Raw genomic sequence first — 16,281 nt, forward strand, 5'->3', positions numbered from 1 at the left:
ACTACATCTACTGTTCTTCCTTCATCAATGTGTTTAGTCACATCCTCAAAAAATTCAATCAGGCTTGTAAGGCACGACCCGCGCTTGACAAAGCCACGCTGACTATTCCGAATCATATTATACTTCTCCAAATGTTCATAAATCCTAACTCTCAGGATCTTCTCCATCAACTTACCAACCACTGAAGTAAGACTCACTGGTTGATAATTTCCTGGACTATCTCTATGCCCTTTCTTGAATAACGGAACAACATCCTTAACCCTCCATCGTCCAGAACCTCTCCCGTCCCCATTCATGATGCAAAGATCATAACCAGAGACTCAGCAATCTCCTCCCTTACCTCCCACAGTAGCCTGGGGTACATCTCCTCAGGTCCTGGCGACTTATCCAACTTGATGTTTTCCAAAAGCTCCGACACATCCTCTTTCTTAATATCTACATGCTCAAGCTTTTCAGTACGCGGCAAGTCATCACCACGATCACCAAGATCCTTTTCCATAGTGAATACTAAAGTATTCATCAAGTACCTCTGCTATTTCTTCCAGTTCCATACACACTTTCCCACTGTCACACTTGATAGGTCCTATTCTTTCACGTCTTATCCTCTTGCTCTTCACATACTTGTAGAATGCCTTGGGGTTTTCCTTAATCCGGCCCACCAAGGCCTTCTCATGGCCCCTTCCGGCTCTCCTAATTTCCTTCTTGAGCTCCTTCCTGTTAGCCTTATAATCTTCTCGATCTCTAACATAACCTAGTTCTCTGAACCTTTCGTAAGCTTTTCTTTTCTTCTTAACTAGATTTACTACAGTCTTTGCTTTGTACACCACAGTTCCTGTACCCTACCATAACTTTCCTGTCTCACTGGAACGTACCTATGCAGAACTCCACACAAGTATCCCCTGAACATTCACCACATTTCTTCTGTACTTTTCCCTGAGTACATCTGTTCCCAATTTAAGCTTCCAAGTTCCTGCCTGATAGCCTCATAATTCCCCTTACTCCAATTAAACGCTTTTCTAACTTGTCTGTTCCTATCTTTCTCTAATGCTATTGTAAAGGAGATAGAATTATGATCACTATCTTCAAAATGTTCTCCCACTGAGAGATCTGACACCTGACCAGGTTCATTTCCCAATACCAAATCAAGTACAGTCTCTCCTCTTGTAGGCTTATCTACATATTGTGTCAAGAAATCTTCTTGAACACACCTAACAAACTCCACCCCATCTGAACCCCTTGCTCTCCGGAGACACCAATCAATATTTGGGAAATCAAAATCTCCCATCACGACAACTCTGCTATTATTACACCTTTCCAGGTTCTGTTTCCCCATCTGCTTTTTGATATCCCTGTTACTATTGGGCGGCCTATAAAAAATACACAGTAAAGTTATTGACCCCTTCCTGTTCCTAACCTCCATCCACAGAGACTCCATAGACAATCCCTCCATGACATCCACCTTTACTGCAGCCATGACACTATCTCTGATCAACAGTGCCACGCCCCCATCTCTTTTGCCTCCCTCCCTGACCTTTCTGAAACGTCTAAAACCCGGCACTTGAAGTAACCATTCCTGTCCCTCTGCCATCCAAGTCTCTGTAATGGCCACCACATCATAGCTCCAAGTACTGATCCACGCTCTAAGCTGATCTACTTTGTTCACAATACTCCTTGTGTTAAATTAGACACATTTCAAACTGTCGGTCTGAGCACGTCCCTTCTCTATCACCTGCCTATCCTCCCTCAAACACTGTCTCCAAGCTTTCTCTATTTGTGAGCCAACCACCTCTTTCCCAATCTTTTCAGTTCATTTCCCAACCCCCAACAATTCTAGTTTAAACTCTCCCCAGTAGCCTTAGCAAACCTCCCCGCCAGGATATTGGTCCCCCTGGGATTCAAGTGCAACCCGTCCTTTTTGTACAGGTCACACTTGCCCCAAAAGAGGTCCCAAAGATCCAGAAATCTGAATCCCTGCCCCCTGCTCCAATCCCTCAGCCACGCATTTATCCTCCACCTCATTCTATTCCTATACTCACTGTCACGTGGCATAGGCAGTAATCCCGAGATTATTACCTTTGCGGTCCAGCTTCTCAACTTCCTTCCTAACTCCCTGTAGTCTGTTTTCAGGACCTCTTCCCTTTTCTTACGTATGTCATTGGTACCAATATGTACCACGACCTCTGACTGTTCTCCCTCTCACTGCAGGATATCGTGGACTCTATCTGCCACTTCTTAGCCCACTTCTGCATCCTATTAATGTCTCTCTGCAATCTTCAACAATCCTCTACACTATCTACAACACCACCAACCTTTGTGTCGTCTGCAAACTTGCCAACCCACCCTTCTACCCCCACATCCAGGTCGTTAATAAAAATCACGAAAAGTAGAGCTCCCAGAACAGATCCTTGTGGGACACCACTAGCCACAATCCTCCATCATGACCCTCTGCTTTCTGCAGGCAAGCCAATTCTGAATCCACCTGGCCAAACTTCCCTGGATCCCACGCCTTCTGACTTTCTGAATAAGCCTACCACATGGAACCTTGTCAAATGCCTTACTAAAATCCATATAGATCACATTCACTGCACTACCCTCATCTATATGCCTTGTCACCTCCTCAAAGAACTCTATCAGGCTTGTTAGACACAATCTGCCCTTCACAAAGCCATGCTGACTGTCCCTGATCAGACCATGATTCTCAAAATGCCCACAGATCTTATCTCTAAGAATCTTTTCCAACAGCTTTCCCACCACAGACATAAGGCTCACTGGTCTATAATTACCCAGACTATCCCTACTACCTTTTTTGAACAAGGGGACAACATTCACCTCCCTCCAATTCTCCGGTACCATTCCAGTAGACAACGAGGACATAAAGATCCTAGCCAGAGGCTCAGCAATCTCTTCCCTCGCCTCATGGAGCAGCCTGGGGAATATTCCGTCAGGGCCCGGGGACTTAACCGTCCTAATGTATTTTAATAACTCTAACATCTCCTCTTCCTTAATATCAACATGCTCCAGAACATCAACCTCTCTCATATTGTCCTCACCATCAAATTCCCTCTCATTGGTGAATACCGAACAGAAGTATTCACTGAGGACCTCACTGACTTCCACAGCCTCCAGGCACATCTTCCCACCTTTATCTCTAATCGGTCCTACCTTCACTCCTGTCATCCTTTTGTTCTTCACATAATTGAAGAATGCCTTGGGGTTTTCCTTTACCCTACTCGCCAAGGCCTTCTCATGCCCCCTTCTTGCTCTTCTCAGCCCCTTCTTAAGCTCCTTTCTTGCTACCCTATATTCCTCAACAGACCCATCTGATCCTTGCTTCCTAAACCTCATGTATGCTGCCTTCTTCCACCTGACTAGCTTTTCCACCTCACTTGTCACCCATGGTTCCTTCACCCTACCATTCTTTATCGGGACAAATTTATCCCTAACATCCTGTAAGAGATCTCTAAGCAGCAACCACATGTCCACAGTACATTTCCCGGCAAAAACATCATCCCAAATCACACCGGCAAGTTCTAGCCTTATAGCCTCATAATTTGCCCTCCCCCAATTAAAAATTTTCCTTTTCTCTCTGATTCTATCCTTTTCCATGATAATGTTGAAGAGTAAAACAGAATTGAGGGTAGATATAGGACCAATAGAAAATGACACTGGAGATATTGTAATGAGAGATACTGAGATGGCAGAGGAACAGCGTATTTTGCATCAGTCTTTACAGTGAAAGACATCTGCAGTACACTGGATATTCAAAAGTGTCAGGGAAGTGAAGTATGTGCAGTGAAAATTATGACTGAGAAGGTGCTCAGGAAACTTAATGGTATGAGGGGGGATAAATCTCCTGGAATGATGGAATGCACCCTTGGGTTCTGAAATAAGTAGCTGCAGAGATTGCAGAGGCTTTAACAATAATCTTTAGAATCAACAGATTCTGGCATTGTACCGGACGACTGGAAAATTGCAAATGTTACTCCACTATTTATGAAGGGTGAGAGGCAGCAGAAAGGAAACTATAGTCCTGCTAGCCTAACATCAGTGGTTGGGAAGTTGTTGGAATCGATTGTTAGGGATGAGATTACGAAATACCTGGAGGCAGATGACAAGATAGGTCAAAGCCAGCATGGTTTCCTGAAAGGAAAATCCTGCCTGACTAACCTACTGCATTTTTTTGAGAAAATTACAAGCAGGGTAGACAAAGGACATGCAGTATATGTGGTGTACTTGGATTTCCAGAAGACCTTTGACAAGGTGCCACACATGAGGCTACTTAGCAAGATAAGAGCCCATGGAATTACAGGGGAGTTACTAGCATGGGGGGAGCATTGGCTAATCGGCAGAAAACTCAGAGAGTGGGAATAAAGGGATCCTATTCTGGCTGGCTGCCGATTACCAGTGGAGTTCCACAGGGGTCGGTGTTGGGAACGCTACTTTTTATGATGTATGTCAATGATTTGGACTATAGGATTAAAGGATTTGTGGTTAAATTTGTCAATAATACACAGACAGGTGGAGGAGCAGGTAGCATCGAGGAAACAGAGAGTCTGCAGAGAAATTTAGATAGTTTAGGGGAATGGGCAAAGAAGTGGCAAATGAAATACAGTGTTGCAAAGTGTATGGTTATGCACTTTGGTGGAAGAAATAAACAGGCAAACCATTATTTAGATGCGGAGAAATTCAAAATGACGAGATACAAAGGGACTTGGAAGTCCTTGTGCAGGAGACCCTAAAGGTTAACCTCCAGGTTGAGTCAGTGGTGAAGAAGGCAAATGCAATGTTGGCATTAACTTCTAGAGGTATAGAATATAAGAGTAGGGATGTGATGTTGAGGCTCTATAAGGCACTCGTGGGACCACACTTGGAGTATTGTGTGCAGTTTTGGGCTCCTTGTTTTAGAAAGGATATACTGACATTGGAGAGGGTTCAGAGAAGATTCACGAGAATGATTCCAGGAATGAAAGGGTTACCGTATGAGGAACATCTGGCAGCTCTTGGGCTGTATTCCCTGGAATTCAGGAGAATAAGGGGGCAATCTCATCGAAACATTCCAAATGTTAAAAGGCCTGAACAGATTACATATGGCATAGTTATTTCCCATAGTAGGGGACTCTAGGACAAGAGGGATCGACTTCAGAATTGAAGGACGTCCATTTAGAACAGGGATGCAGATAAATTACTTTAGTCAGAGGGTGGTAAATCTGTGGATTTTGTTGCCATGAGCAGCTGTGGAGCCCAAGTCATTGGGTGCATTTAAGGCAGAGATAGATAGGCTCTTGATTAGCCAGGGCATCAAAGGGTATGGAGTGAAGGCAGGGGAGTGAGGATGACTGGAAGAATTGGATCAGCCCATGATTGAATGGTGGAGCAGACTCAATGGGATGAATGGCCTACTTCTGCTCCTATATCTTATAGTGTTAGTCTCCTGCCTTCTCCCCATAACATTTTACTTCCTGACTAATCAAGAAACAATGACCTCCGTCAATGAACACATCTCCACAGCTAATGGTAGCAAAATATTCCACAGATTCAACAGTCTCTGACTAAAGAAATTCCTCCTCATCTCAGTTCTAAATGGACATCCCTCTATTCTGAGATTGTGCCCTTTGGTCCTAGACTCCCCCACCATAGGAATCAACGAATCCATATCCACTCTTTCTCAGCTTTTCAACATTTGATAGGTTTCAAAGACATTCCACCCATTTCTTCTAAATTGCAATGAGTAGAGGCCCAGAGCCATCAAACGCTTCTCATACAGTAACCCTTTCATTCCTGGAATCATTCTTGTGAAGCCTTTCTAATATCATCACATCCTTTCTTAGATAAAGAGCCTAAAACTGCTTACAATACTCCAAGTGAGGCCTCACCAGTGCATTATATTCTTGCTTTTATATTCTATCCTCTCAAAATAAATATTAACACTTTGCTTGCATTCCTCACCACCGACTCAATCTGCAAGTTAACTTTTAGGAAATCCTAAATGAGGACTCCCAAGTCTCTTTGCTCCTCAATTTTTGAAATTTCTGCCCATTTAGAAGGTAATCTACACTTTTATTCCTTCCATCAAATGCTTGACCATCCACTTCCCATCTGCCACTACTTTGAACATTCTCCTAATCTAAGTCCTTATGCAGAATCCCTGCTTCCTCAACACCATCTCTCCTTCCACCCATCTTTGAATCATCTGCAAACTCAGTCACAAACCCATCAAATCCATCATGGATTTTCAGGAAACCTTTGATAAGGTCCCACATAGGAGGTTAGAGCACATGGTATTGGGGGTAGGGTACTGACATGGATAGAAAATTGGTTGGCAGACAGGAAACAAAGAGTAGGGATTAATGGGTCCTTTTCAGAATGGCAGGCAGTGACTAGTGGGGTACCGCAAGGCTCGGTGCTGGGACCACAGCTATTTACAATATACATTAATGATTTAGATGAAGGGATTAAAAGTAATATTAGCAAATTTGCAGATGACACAAAGCTGGGTGTCAGTGTGAAATGTGAGGAGAATGTTATGAGAATGCAGGGTGACTTGGACAGGTTGGGTGAGTGGGCAGATGCAGTTTAATGTGGATAAATGTGAGGTTATCACTTTGGTGGTAAGAACAGGAAGGCAGATTACTATCTGAATAGTGTAAAGTTAGGAAAAGGGGAAGTACAACAAAATCTAGGTGTCCTTGTTCATCAGTCACTGAAAGTAAGCATGCAGGTACAGCAGGCAGTAAAGAAAGCTAATGGCATGTTGGGAGTAGGGGTTATTAAGAATAAGGGGTAGACAATTTAGAACGGAGTTGAGGAAAAACTTCTTCATACAGAGGGTAACACACATAAAAGTTGCTGGTGAACGCAGCAGGCCAGGTAGCATCTCTAGGAAGAGGTGAAGCCTGGCCTGCTGCGTTCACCAGCAACTTTTATGTGTGTTGCTTGAATTTCCAGCATCTGCAGAGTTCCTGTTGTTTGCGTTGCTCATACAGAGGGTTGTGGTTATGTGGAATGCTCTGCCTCAGAAGGCAGTGGAGGCCAATTCTCTGGATTCTTGCAAGAAAGAGTTAGGTAGAGCTCTTAAAGATAGCGGAGTGAAGGGATATGGGGAGAAGGCAGGAAAAGGGTACTGATTGTGGATGATCAGCTATGATCAGTGAACGGTGGTGCTGGCTCGAAGGGCTGAATAGTCTATTCCTGCACCTATTGTCTATTATCATCTGGATCATCGACATGCAACACGAAAAGAAGCAGTCCCAACGCTGACCCCTGCGGAACACCAGTAGTCACTGACAGCCAACCAGATAAAGGCTCCCTTTGGTCCCACTTTACCTCCTGCTAATCGGCCAACCCCCTATCCATGCAAATATTTTTCCTGTGATACCTTGGGCTCTTATCTTGTTGAGCAATCTCATGTGTGGCACCATATCAACGGCATTCTGAAAATCCAGCTGAACAACATCCACTGACTCTTCTTTGTCCATCCTGCTTTTTTTTGCCTCAAAGAATTCCAACCGGTTTATCAGGTAAGATTTTCTCTTAATGAAACCATGCTTATTTTATCGTGCCTCTAAGTACCTTGAGACCTCAAACTTTTCAATGGATTTCATCTTCCCAACCACAGAGATCAGACTAATTGCCCTAAAATTTCCTTTTCTTATTTTTACTGCCTCCCTCCCTTCTTGAAGAGTGGAGTGATATTTTTAATTTTTCAGTCCTCCAGAACCATGCCAAGATCTCGCGAATCTTGCAGGCTCAATGCTAATGACTCCACAATCTTTTCAACTATCTTTCAGAACTCTGGGGTGCAGTCCATCTGTTCCAGGTGACTTATGAACCTTCAGACCATTCAGCTTCCCAAGCATCTTCTTCCTAGTAATAGCAATTGCACACAGTTCTGCCCCTCACACTCTCGAACCTCCAGCATACTGCTAACGTCCTCCATAATGAAGAGTGATGCAAAATCCTATGCAGTTCTTCTGCCATTTCGTTGTCCCTCATTACTACCTCTCAAGCATCATTTTCCAGCAGGCCAATATCTACTCTCGCCTCTCTTTCACTCTTTATATATCTTAAATAAACTTTTCGTATCCTCTCTGATATTCTTGGCTAGCTTACCCTAATATTTAATCTTTTCCCTCCTAGCATTTTTAGTTACCTTCTGTTAGTTTTTAAAAAGCTTCCCGATCTTCTAACTTCCCACTAATTTTTGCTCTATTATATGCCCTCTGTTTTGCTTTTATGTTGTCTTTGACTTCCCTTGTCAGCCACAGTTGCATGAACCTTCCTTTATAATACTACTACTACCTTGGGAGGTGTCTTCCGAATTTCTCCCAGAAACTCCAGCTCTTCTGTCGACATCCCTGCTAATCAACTTTGGCAAGCTCCTCTCTCATGCCTCCACACTTCCCTTTACTTTACTGTAATACTGATACATCTGACTTTAGCTTCTCCCCCTCAAATTACAAGGCAAGGTCTATCATATGATCACTCCACTCCACCATATATATGTTGGGACTGCTTCTTTTACATTATATGGCAATTATTTGGATGAAGGAATTGATGGTTTTGTGGCCAAGTTCGCAGACAATACAAAGATAGGTGGAGGGGCAGGTAGTGTTGAGGAAGCAGGGAGGCAACGAAAGGACTTTGACAGATTAAAGAGAATGGGCAAAGAAGTAGCAGATGAAATAGTTTTGGGAAATGTACAGTCATGCACTTTGGTGGAAGAAATAAAAACAGACTATTTTCTAAATGGAGAAAAATTCAAAAATCTAGGCGCAAAGGGACCTGGGAGTCCTCATGCAGGATTCCCTAAAGGTTAATTTGCAGGTTGAGTCGGTGGTAAGGAAAGCAAATGTAAAGTTAGCATTCAATTCAAGGGGATGAGAATATTAAAGCAAGGATGCAATGTTAAGGTGATGCTTCATTTGGAGTACTGTGAGCAGTTTTAAGCCCATTATTGAAGAAAGGATGTGCTGACATTGGAGAGGGTTCAAAAGAGGTTCATAAAAATTATTCCATGATTGAAAGGCTTGTCATAAGGAGTGCATGACGGCACTGGGCCTCTACTCACTGGAATTTAGAAGAATAAGGGAGGATCTAATTGAAACCTATCAAATGTTGAATGGCCTCGACAGGATAGATTTGGAGAGGATGTTTCCTATGATGGAGTCGTCTAAGACCAGAGGACACAGCCTCAAAACAGAGGGATGTCCATTTAGAACAGAGATGAGGAGGAATTTCTTTAGCCAGAGAGTGGTGAATCTGTGGAATTCATTGCCACAGGTGGTTGTGGAGGTGGAGGCCAAGTCATTTGGTATATTTAAGGTAGAGGGTGATAGATTCTTGATTAGTCAGGACATGAAGGGATATGGGGAGAAGGCAGGAGATCGGGACTGAGAGGGAAATGAATCAGCCATGATAAAACGGCTGATCAAACTCGATGGGCCAAATGGCCTAATTCTGCTCCTATATCTTATGATCTTAGTTTAATGTGACGGTAGAAAGATATCAAAAAGACCTGAAATTGGAATCAGAGATTGGTCGGCATATGGAACAAGCTGCCAGGGGAAGTGGTAGAGGCAGTTTCAATGACATTTGGACAGGTTTATGGATAGGAAAAGGTTTAGAGGAAGATGAGCCAAATGCAGGTAAATAGGATTAGCTCAGGAAGGCACCTTGGTTGCAAAGGATAAATTGGACGAAAGGGCCTGTTTCAATACTGCATGACTGTACAGTACAATTTATCTCTAATGATCTTGCTATATTGTCCAGGCAGTTAGAAGTTAGAATTTATTAGGTACAATTAGACACCAAGTGCAATTTCTACCATGCTCCTTTATGGAAGGAATGAAAATCAAATAAGGAATTCTGGTTTTTTGGTTCGTTCATTTATAGGATGCAGATTTACAAGGTTGGCATTTGTTGTGCACATTGATTGCTCACTGAACCAAGTAGTTTGCAAGCCATTTCAAGGGCAGATAAGAAGTAAACACACTGGTGGATTTACAGCCAAGCTGTACAAGAATGGCAAATTTCATGCCCTTGAAGAACGTTAACACACCCAGAATAGCTTTATTTGTCAAATGCGTTGCTTGCATCAATAACCAAAGAAGTCCAAGGATTTGCTAGAGGTGGATATATGACCATAAGATATAGGAGCAGAATTAGGCTATTTGGCCCAGTGAGTCTGAGCCACCATTCAACCATGGCTGATTTATCATCTCTCCCAACCCCATTCAACTGCATTCTCCCAGTAACTTTAACATCCTCACTAATCAAGAACCTATCAATCTCCACTTTAAATACACCCAATGACTTGACCTCCAGCCTGTTTATAGTGAGCAAAGAAAATAAGGCCTGATATCTTTAAAGAGATTGTGGAAAATAGGGCCCTAATGAGTTTTAAAGGAGCATGGCAAACATGTCCATTTCCCATTTAAAGAACACTTGGGAAGTAGTGCCCCATTGAGCTTAAAAGAGGTGTCTTGATGCACTTAAAGGCAGCGATAGAGCTTTGTCCAGCAGCCAATCCAGACATCAGAAACTTGGAGAGGAGGGGACTTCAATCAGGTCCACTGTCTGAAGACAAAATGCAGGAGCGATTTGCAGCAGCGTAATAGAGCTTTGACCAGCGATTAGTGAGAGTAAATTAAAGGAAGGCAAGAGGCAAGTGGCAAGTGCAGAGGCTGTTATCAGAGTGGTTTTAACTCTTTAAAGTTTCAACAAAGCAAGACTTTACTCAGAGAAAGCAAAACTCATTTTTTCGTTCTCTTCTCAATATCTGCTCAACCAGGATAGGAGAGATGACAGGTAGGATAGTGAAATGCCCCTCATGGGGGAGGTGGGAAGGCAGGGCAACCTCCAGTGTCCCTGACGACTACAACTGCAAGAAGTACATCGGCCTGCAGCTTCTGACAAACTGCGTTAGGGAGGTGGACCTTGAACTGGATGAACTTCAGATCATTCAGGAGGTTGAAGGTGTGATAGTTAGGACATATAGACAGGTAATTACACCCAAGGTGCAGGGCACAGGAAACTGGGTAACAGTCAGGAAGGGGAAAGGGGTTAAGGAGCCAGTGCAGAATACCCCTGTGGCCATCCCACTTAATAACAGGTATATCACTTTGGATACTGTCAGGGGTGGGGGGAGATGACCTAATGGAGGAAAGTCACAGTGGACAAGTCTCTGGCACTCAGTCTGCCTCTGTGACTCAAAAGGGAAGTGGGGGGAGAAGAGGCATGCTGTGGGAATAGAGGATTTATTAGTTAGGAGAACGAACAGGAAGTTCTGTGGGTGAGTACAAGATTCCCAGGTGATATGTTGCCTCCCAGGTGCCAGGGTCCAGAATATCTCGGATTGAGTCCTCAGCATTCTTAAGTGGAAAGGTGAACAGCCAGAAGTCATGGTCCATGTGGGTACCAATGACATGGGAAGGATGAGTGATGAGACTCTGCATAGGGAGCTCAGGGAGTTGGATGCCAAGTTAAATGGCAGGACCTCCAGGGTTGTGACCTCAGGATTACTACCGACGCCATGTGCTAGTGAGACCAGAACTAGGAATATTATACAGTTTAATATGTGACTAAGGCATTTGTATAGGAGGTGGACAAAAGAGTTTTGGATCATTGGGCTCTCTTCCAGCGAAAGTGGGATCTCTACAAAAGGGATGGCTTGCACAACTGGAGGGGACTAATATCCTAGTTTGAGGGCTTGTTACTACTGTATAGTGGGGTTTAAACTAGAGTTGCAGGGGGATGGGAACCAGAGTACAAGAATAGCTAGTGCAGAGGTTGTGGAGGCAGATGTTAAGACCTCAGACAAAGTCAGGAATCAAAAAAACTAGTCTTCTGAGCTGCTTGCATTTCAATGTAATAAGTCTCATAGGAAACACAAATAATAGTGAAGATGAGGTAACTGGTTTACAAACAGAGGCAATGTGCAGTGAGGAGAGCCTGTAGTCTGCATTTTGTCCTATGAACAGCAGGAGTTGCAACGTAAAAGGCAGAGAAAATCAGAAAGGGTGAATACAGGATTGAAGGCGTTTTATATAAAGGCACACAGTAGATAAACATGCAGCAGTTGCAGATTGGCAGGTATGAGGTTGTAGGATTCATTGAATCATGGCTGAAAGATTACCGCTGGGAAGCTTAATGTCCAAGGATACATATTGTTTCAAAAGGAAGGCAGAGGGGCAGCATTGCTCTATTGGTAAAAAATGAAATCAAATCATTAGAAAGAAGTGACATAGGTTCAGAGAGTGTTGAATCATTGTAGACAGAGCTAAGGAACTGGAAGGGTAAAAAGACTCTGATGGGGTTGTATACAGAACCCCAAACAGTAGTAAGAATGTGGCCTACAAATTAAAATGTGAGATAGAAAATGCATGCCAAAAGGGCAATGTTACAATAGTCATAGGGGACTTTAATATGAAGGTAGATTGGAAAAATTAGGTTGGTGCTGGATTACAAGGGGGAATTTCTAGAGCGCCTGAGAGATGGCTTTTTAGAGCACCTCGTGGTTGAGCCAACTAGAGGATTGGCTTTTCTGGATTAGGTGTTGTGCAATGAACGAGAATTGATTAGTAAGGATGAGGTCTTAGGGTACTTGGAGGCACATGATATAATAGGCAATAATCAGCATGGTTTCCTCAATGGAAAATCGTGCCTGATAAATCTGTTGGAATTCTTTGAAGTAGTAACAAGCAGGATAAACAAAGGAGATGATGTTGTGTACTTCGATTTTCAGAAGGCCTTTGACAAGAGTCTACTTAACAAGCTACGAGTCCATGATATTACAGGAAAGACTCTGGCGTGGATAAAGCAATGGCTGATTGGCAAGAGGCAAAAGGTGGAATAAAGGGAGCCTTTTCAGGCTAGCTGCCAATGACTAGTAGTGTTCCACAGGAGTCTGTGTTGGGACTGCTTTTTTTTTTTTACAACTTATATCAATGTTTTGAATGATGGAATTGATGGCTTTGTTGCAAAGTTTGCAGATGATATGAAGAGAGGTGGAGGGGCAGGTAGTTTTGAGGAAGTAGAGAGGCTACAGAAGGATTTAATACAGATTGAGAGAATAGGCAAACAAATGGAACATGGAACACAGTGTCAGGTCATGCACTTTGATCAAAGAAAGGAAAGGACTGACTATTTTCTAAATGGAGAGAAAATACAAAAATCTGAAACAAAAAGGGACTTTGGAGTCCTTGTGCAGGATTCCCTGAAGGTTAATTTGCAGGGTGAGTCTGTGCTGAGGAAGACAAATGCCATATAGTATTCATTTCAAGAGGACTAGAATACAGTATAAAAGCAAGGATGTAATATTGAGACCTTATAAAGCACTGGTGAGGCCTCACTTGAATTATTGGGGGCAGTTTTGTGTCCCGTATATTTGAAAGGATTTACTGACACTGGAGAGGGTTCAAAGGAGGTTCATGAAAATTATTCCAGGATTGAATGGCTTGTAATATGAAGAGACCATGATGGCTCTGGGCTTGAACTTACTAGAATTCAGAAGAAAGAGGGGTGATCTCATTTAAACCTATCAAATGGTGAAAGGCCTTGATAGAGTGGATGTGGGGAGGATGTTTCCTATAGTGGGAGAGTCTAAGACCAGAGGACACAGACTCAGAATAGAGGGGCTTTTTTTTTAGAATGGAGATGAAAAGGAATTTCTTCAGTCAGAGAGTGGTGAATCTGTGGAATTCTTTGCCTCAGGCAGCTGTGGAGGCCAAGTCTTTATGTATATTTAAGGCAGAGGTTGATAGATTCTTGATTGGTCAGAACATGAAAGGATACAGGGAGAAGGCAGGTGATTGGGGAAGAGACAAAAATCGGATCAGCCATAATGAAATGGCGGAGCAGACCCGATGGGTCAAATAGCCTATTCTTCTCCCATATCTTATGGTCTGATGTGAAGCTAACCCCAAGGAGCCAAAAGCTGAACCACTGATTTCTAGACAATTGAACGTTGGATATAAATTTTGTTCCTACCGTTAATTTTCAAGGAAGCACTAGTATGCTGATCACTAATATCACAGCTGTATCTTCCACCATCTTGTGGTGTGAGGTTGTGAATAACCAACTCAAGAATGCATCCCTTTTGCCTCACTTCATATTTGGCACTTGGGCGAAGTAGGATGGATCCTTTCTTCCACTGCACCACTGCTTCTGGTTTGTTAATTTCACAACGCAATGTGGCAGTAGCATCTTCTTGAGCTTCTTCATCCTTAAGTTTTTGCTTGAAGATCGTAGGCACAGCTGTTCAGGAAATATTAAAGACTGTATTAAAGCAACATAATCTGTTTACTTGCAAATGGAAAAGTGAAGTTGTGGTTACCACTTCATTGTTCTCTAATTTTTCCAACAGGTAACAGTAGATGAAGAAAGGCTGACAAAATTCTGACAAAGTGACAAGGCTGACAAAATGCGTTTTATTTCATAGTTGTCATCAGAATAAATGTGCGGACTATTTTCTAAATGGAAAAAAATCCAGGAATCTGAAATGCAAAGGGACTTGGGAGTCCTTGTGCAGAACACTCTGAAGGTTAACTTGCAGGTTGAGTTGGTGGTGAGGAAAGCAAATGCCAGGTTTGCACTCATTTCAAGAGGTCTAGAATACAAGAGCAAAGATGTGATGCTGAGGCTTTATAAGGCACTGGTGAGGCCTCACCTTGAGTATTGTGAACAGTTTTGGGTCCCTCATCTTAGAGAAGATGTGCTGGCATTGGAGAGGGTCCAGAGGAGGTTCACAAGGTTGATTCCAGGAATGAAAGGGTTATCACATGAGGAAGGTTTGATAGCTTTGGGTCTGTACTCGCTGGAATTCAGAAGGATGAAAGGGGATCTCATTGAAACCTTTCGAATATTGAAAGGCCTAGACAGAGTAGATGTGGAAAGGATGTTTCTCATGGTAGGAGAGTCTAGGACAAGAGGGCACAGCCTCAGGATAGAGGGGTGCCCCTTCAAAACAGAGATGAAGATAAACTTTTTTAGTCAAAGGGTGCTGAATTTGTGGAATTTATTGCCACATGTAGCTGTGGAGGTCAGGTCGTTGGGTGCATTTAAGGCAGATTTGACATGGCATCAAAGGTTAGGGGGAGAAGGCCAGGAACTGGGGTTGAGGAGGAAATTTAAAAAAAAAGATCAGCCATGGTTGAATAACGGCTGAGGGAGAATTTAGTAAAGACATTTAAAAGTACATAAAAATCATAATCAAAATTTAAGATTTGAAAAGTAGCAGTAGAGGAAATTTGTAGAATGCCAATAAGATGGCTTTTCAGAGAGCTTGTGTTGAGCCCACTGGGGGGAATGGTAAATCTGGATTGGGTGTAATGTAATTACAGAGATTTGATTAGGAACATTAAGGTAAAGGAACCCTTGGGAGGCAATATAGAATTCATCCTTGAGTTTGCAAAGCTAAAAATCAGATGTATCAGTATTACAGGGAGTAAAGGGAATTACAGAGGCATGAAAAAGGAGGTGGCCAAAGTTGATTGGAAGGGGACACTGGCATGTGCAACGGCCAAGCAGCAATGGCTGGTGTTTCTGGGGGTTATTTGAAAGGTGCAGGAAAGATACATCCCAAAGACAAAGAAGTATTCTGAAGGGAAGATAAGGGATGGTGTGGCCAAGTTTGCAAATGATACAAATATAGGTGGAGAGGGAAGTACTGTTGAGGGAGTCTATAGGAAGTCGGTAGAATGATTTGGACCAGAATGGAGGAATGTGCAAAGTGGAAGATGGAATAAAATGTAGGGAAGTGCATGGTCATGCACTTTGATTGAAGGAATAAAAGTGTGGACTATTTTGTAAATGGAGACAAAATTTAAAAAAAATCAAAGATGTAGAGGGACCTTGGAGTCCTCATGCAGGGTTCTCTAAAAGTTAACTTGCTGAATTAGTTGGTGGTAGGGAAGGCAAATGCAATGTTAGAATTCATTTCCAGAAGACTGGAATACAAAAACAAGGATGCAATGCAGAGGCTTTATGAGGTATTGGTCAGACCACACTTGGAGTATTGCAAGTAGTTTTGGGCCCTTTGTCTAAGAAAGGATATGCTGGCATTGGAGAGAGTCCAGAGGAGGTTCAGGAGAATGATCTCTGAAATGAAAGAGTTAACATATCTGTTTTATGGTGTTTTATGGCTGTAATGGTTCGAAGGGGGAGGGCGGTGGGTGGGTGGGTGGGGGGAATCTCATTGAAACCTTTCGATTGTTGAAAGGCCTAGATAGGGTGGATATGGAAAGGATGTTTCCTATAGTGGGGGTATCTGGGACCAGAGGACAC

The 16,281-nt window shown here is 42.9% G+C and overlaps 1 protein-coding gene across 1 annotated transcript in view; it reads right to left on the reverse strand.

The window, feature by feature from the left end:
• obscnb (obscurin, cytoskeletal calmodulin and titin-interacting RhoGEF b) overlaps nucleotides 1-16,281 on the reverse strand; it is a 598,125-nt gene that overhangs the window by 416,916 nt on the left and 164,928 nt on the right. The window contains exon 32 of the mRNA XM_072254438.1: nucleotides 13,987-14,253. Within this exon, the coding sequence (XP_072110539.1) occupies nucleotides 13,987-14,253 (267 nt within the window). The remainder of the gene's footprint in view (nucleotides 1-13,986; nucleotides 14,254-16,281) is intronic.

This window comes from Mobula birostris, chromosome 3 (assembly GCF_030028105.1).
Source record: "Mobula birostris isolate sMobBir1 chromosome 3, sMobBir1.hap1, whole genome shotgun sequence".
NCBI classification, from domain to species: domain Eukaryota; kingdom Metazoa; phylum Chordata; class Chondrichthyes; order Myliobatiformes; family Myliobatidae; genus Mobula; species Mobula birostris.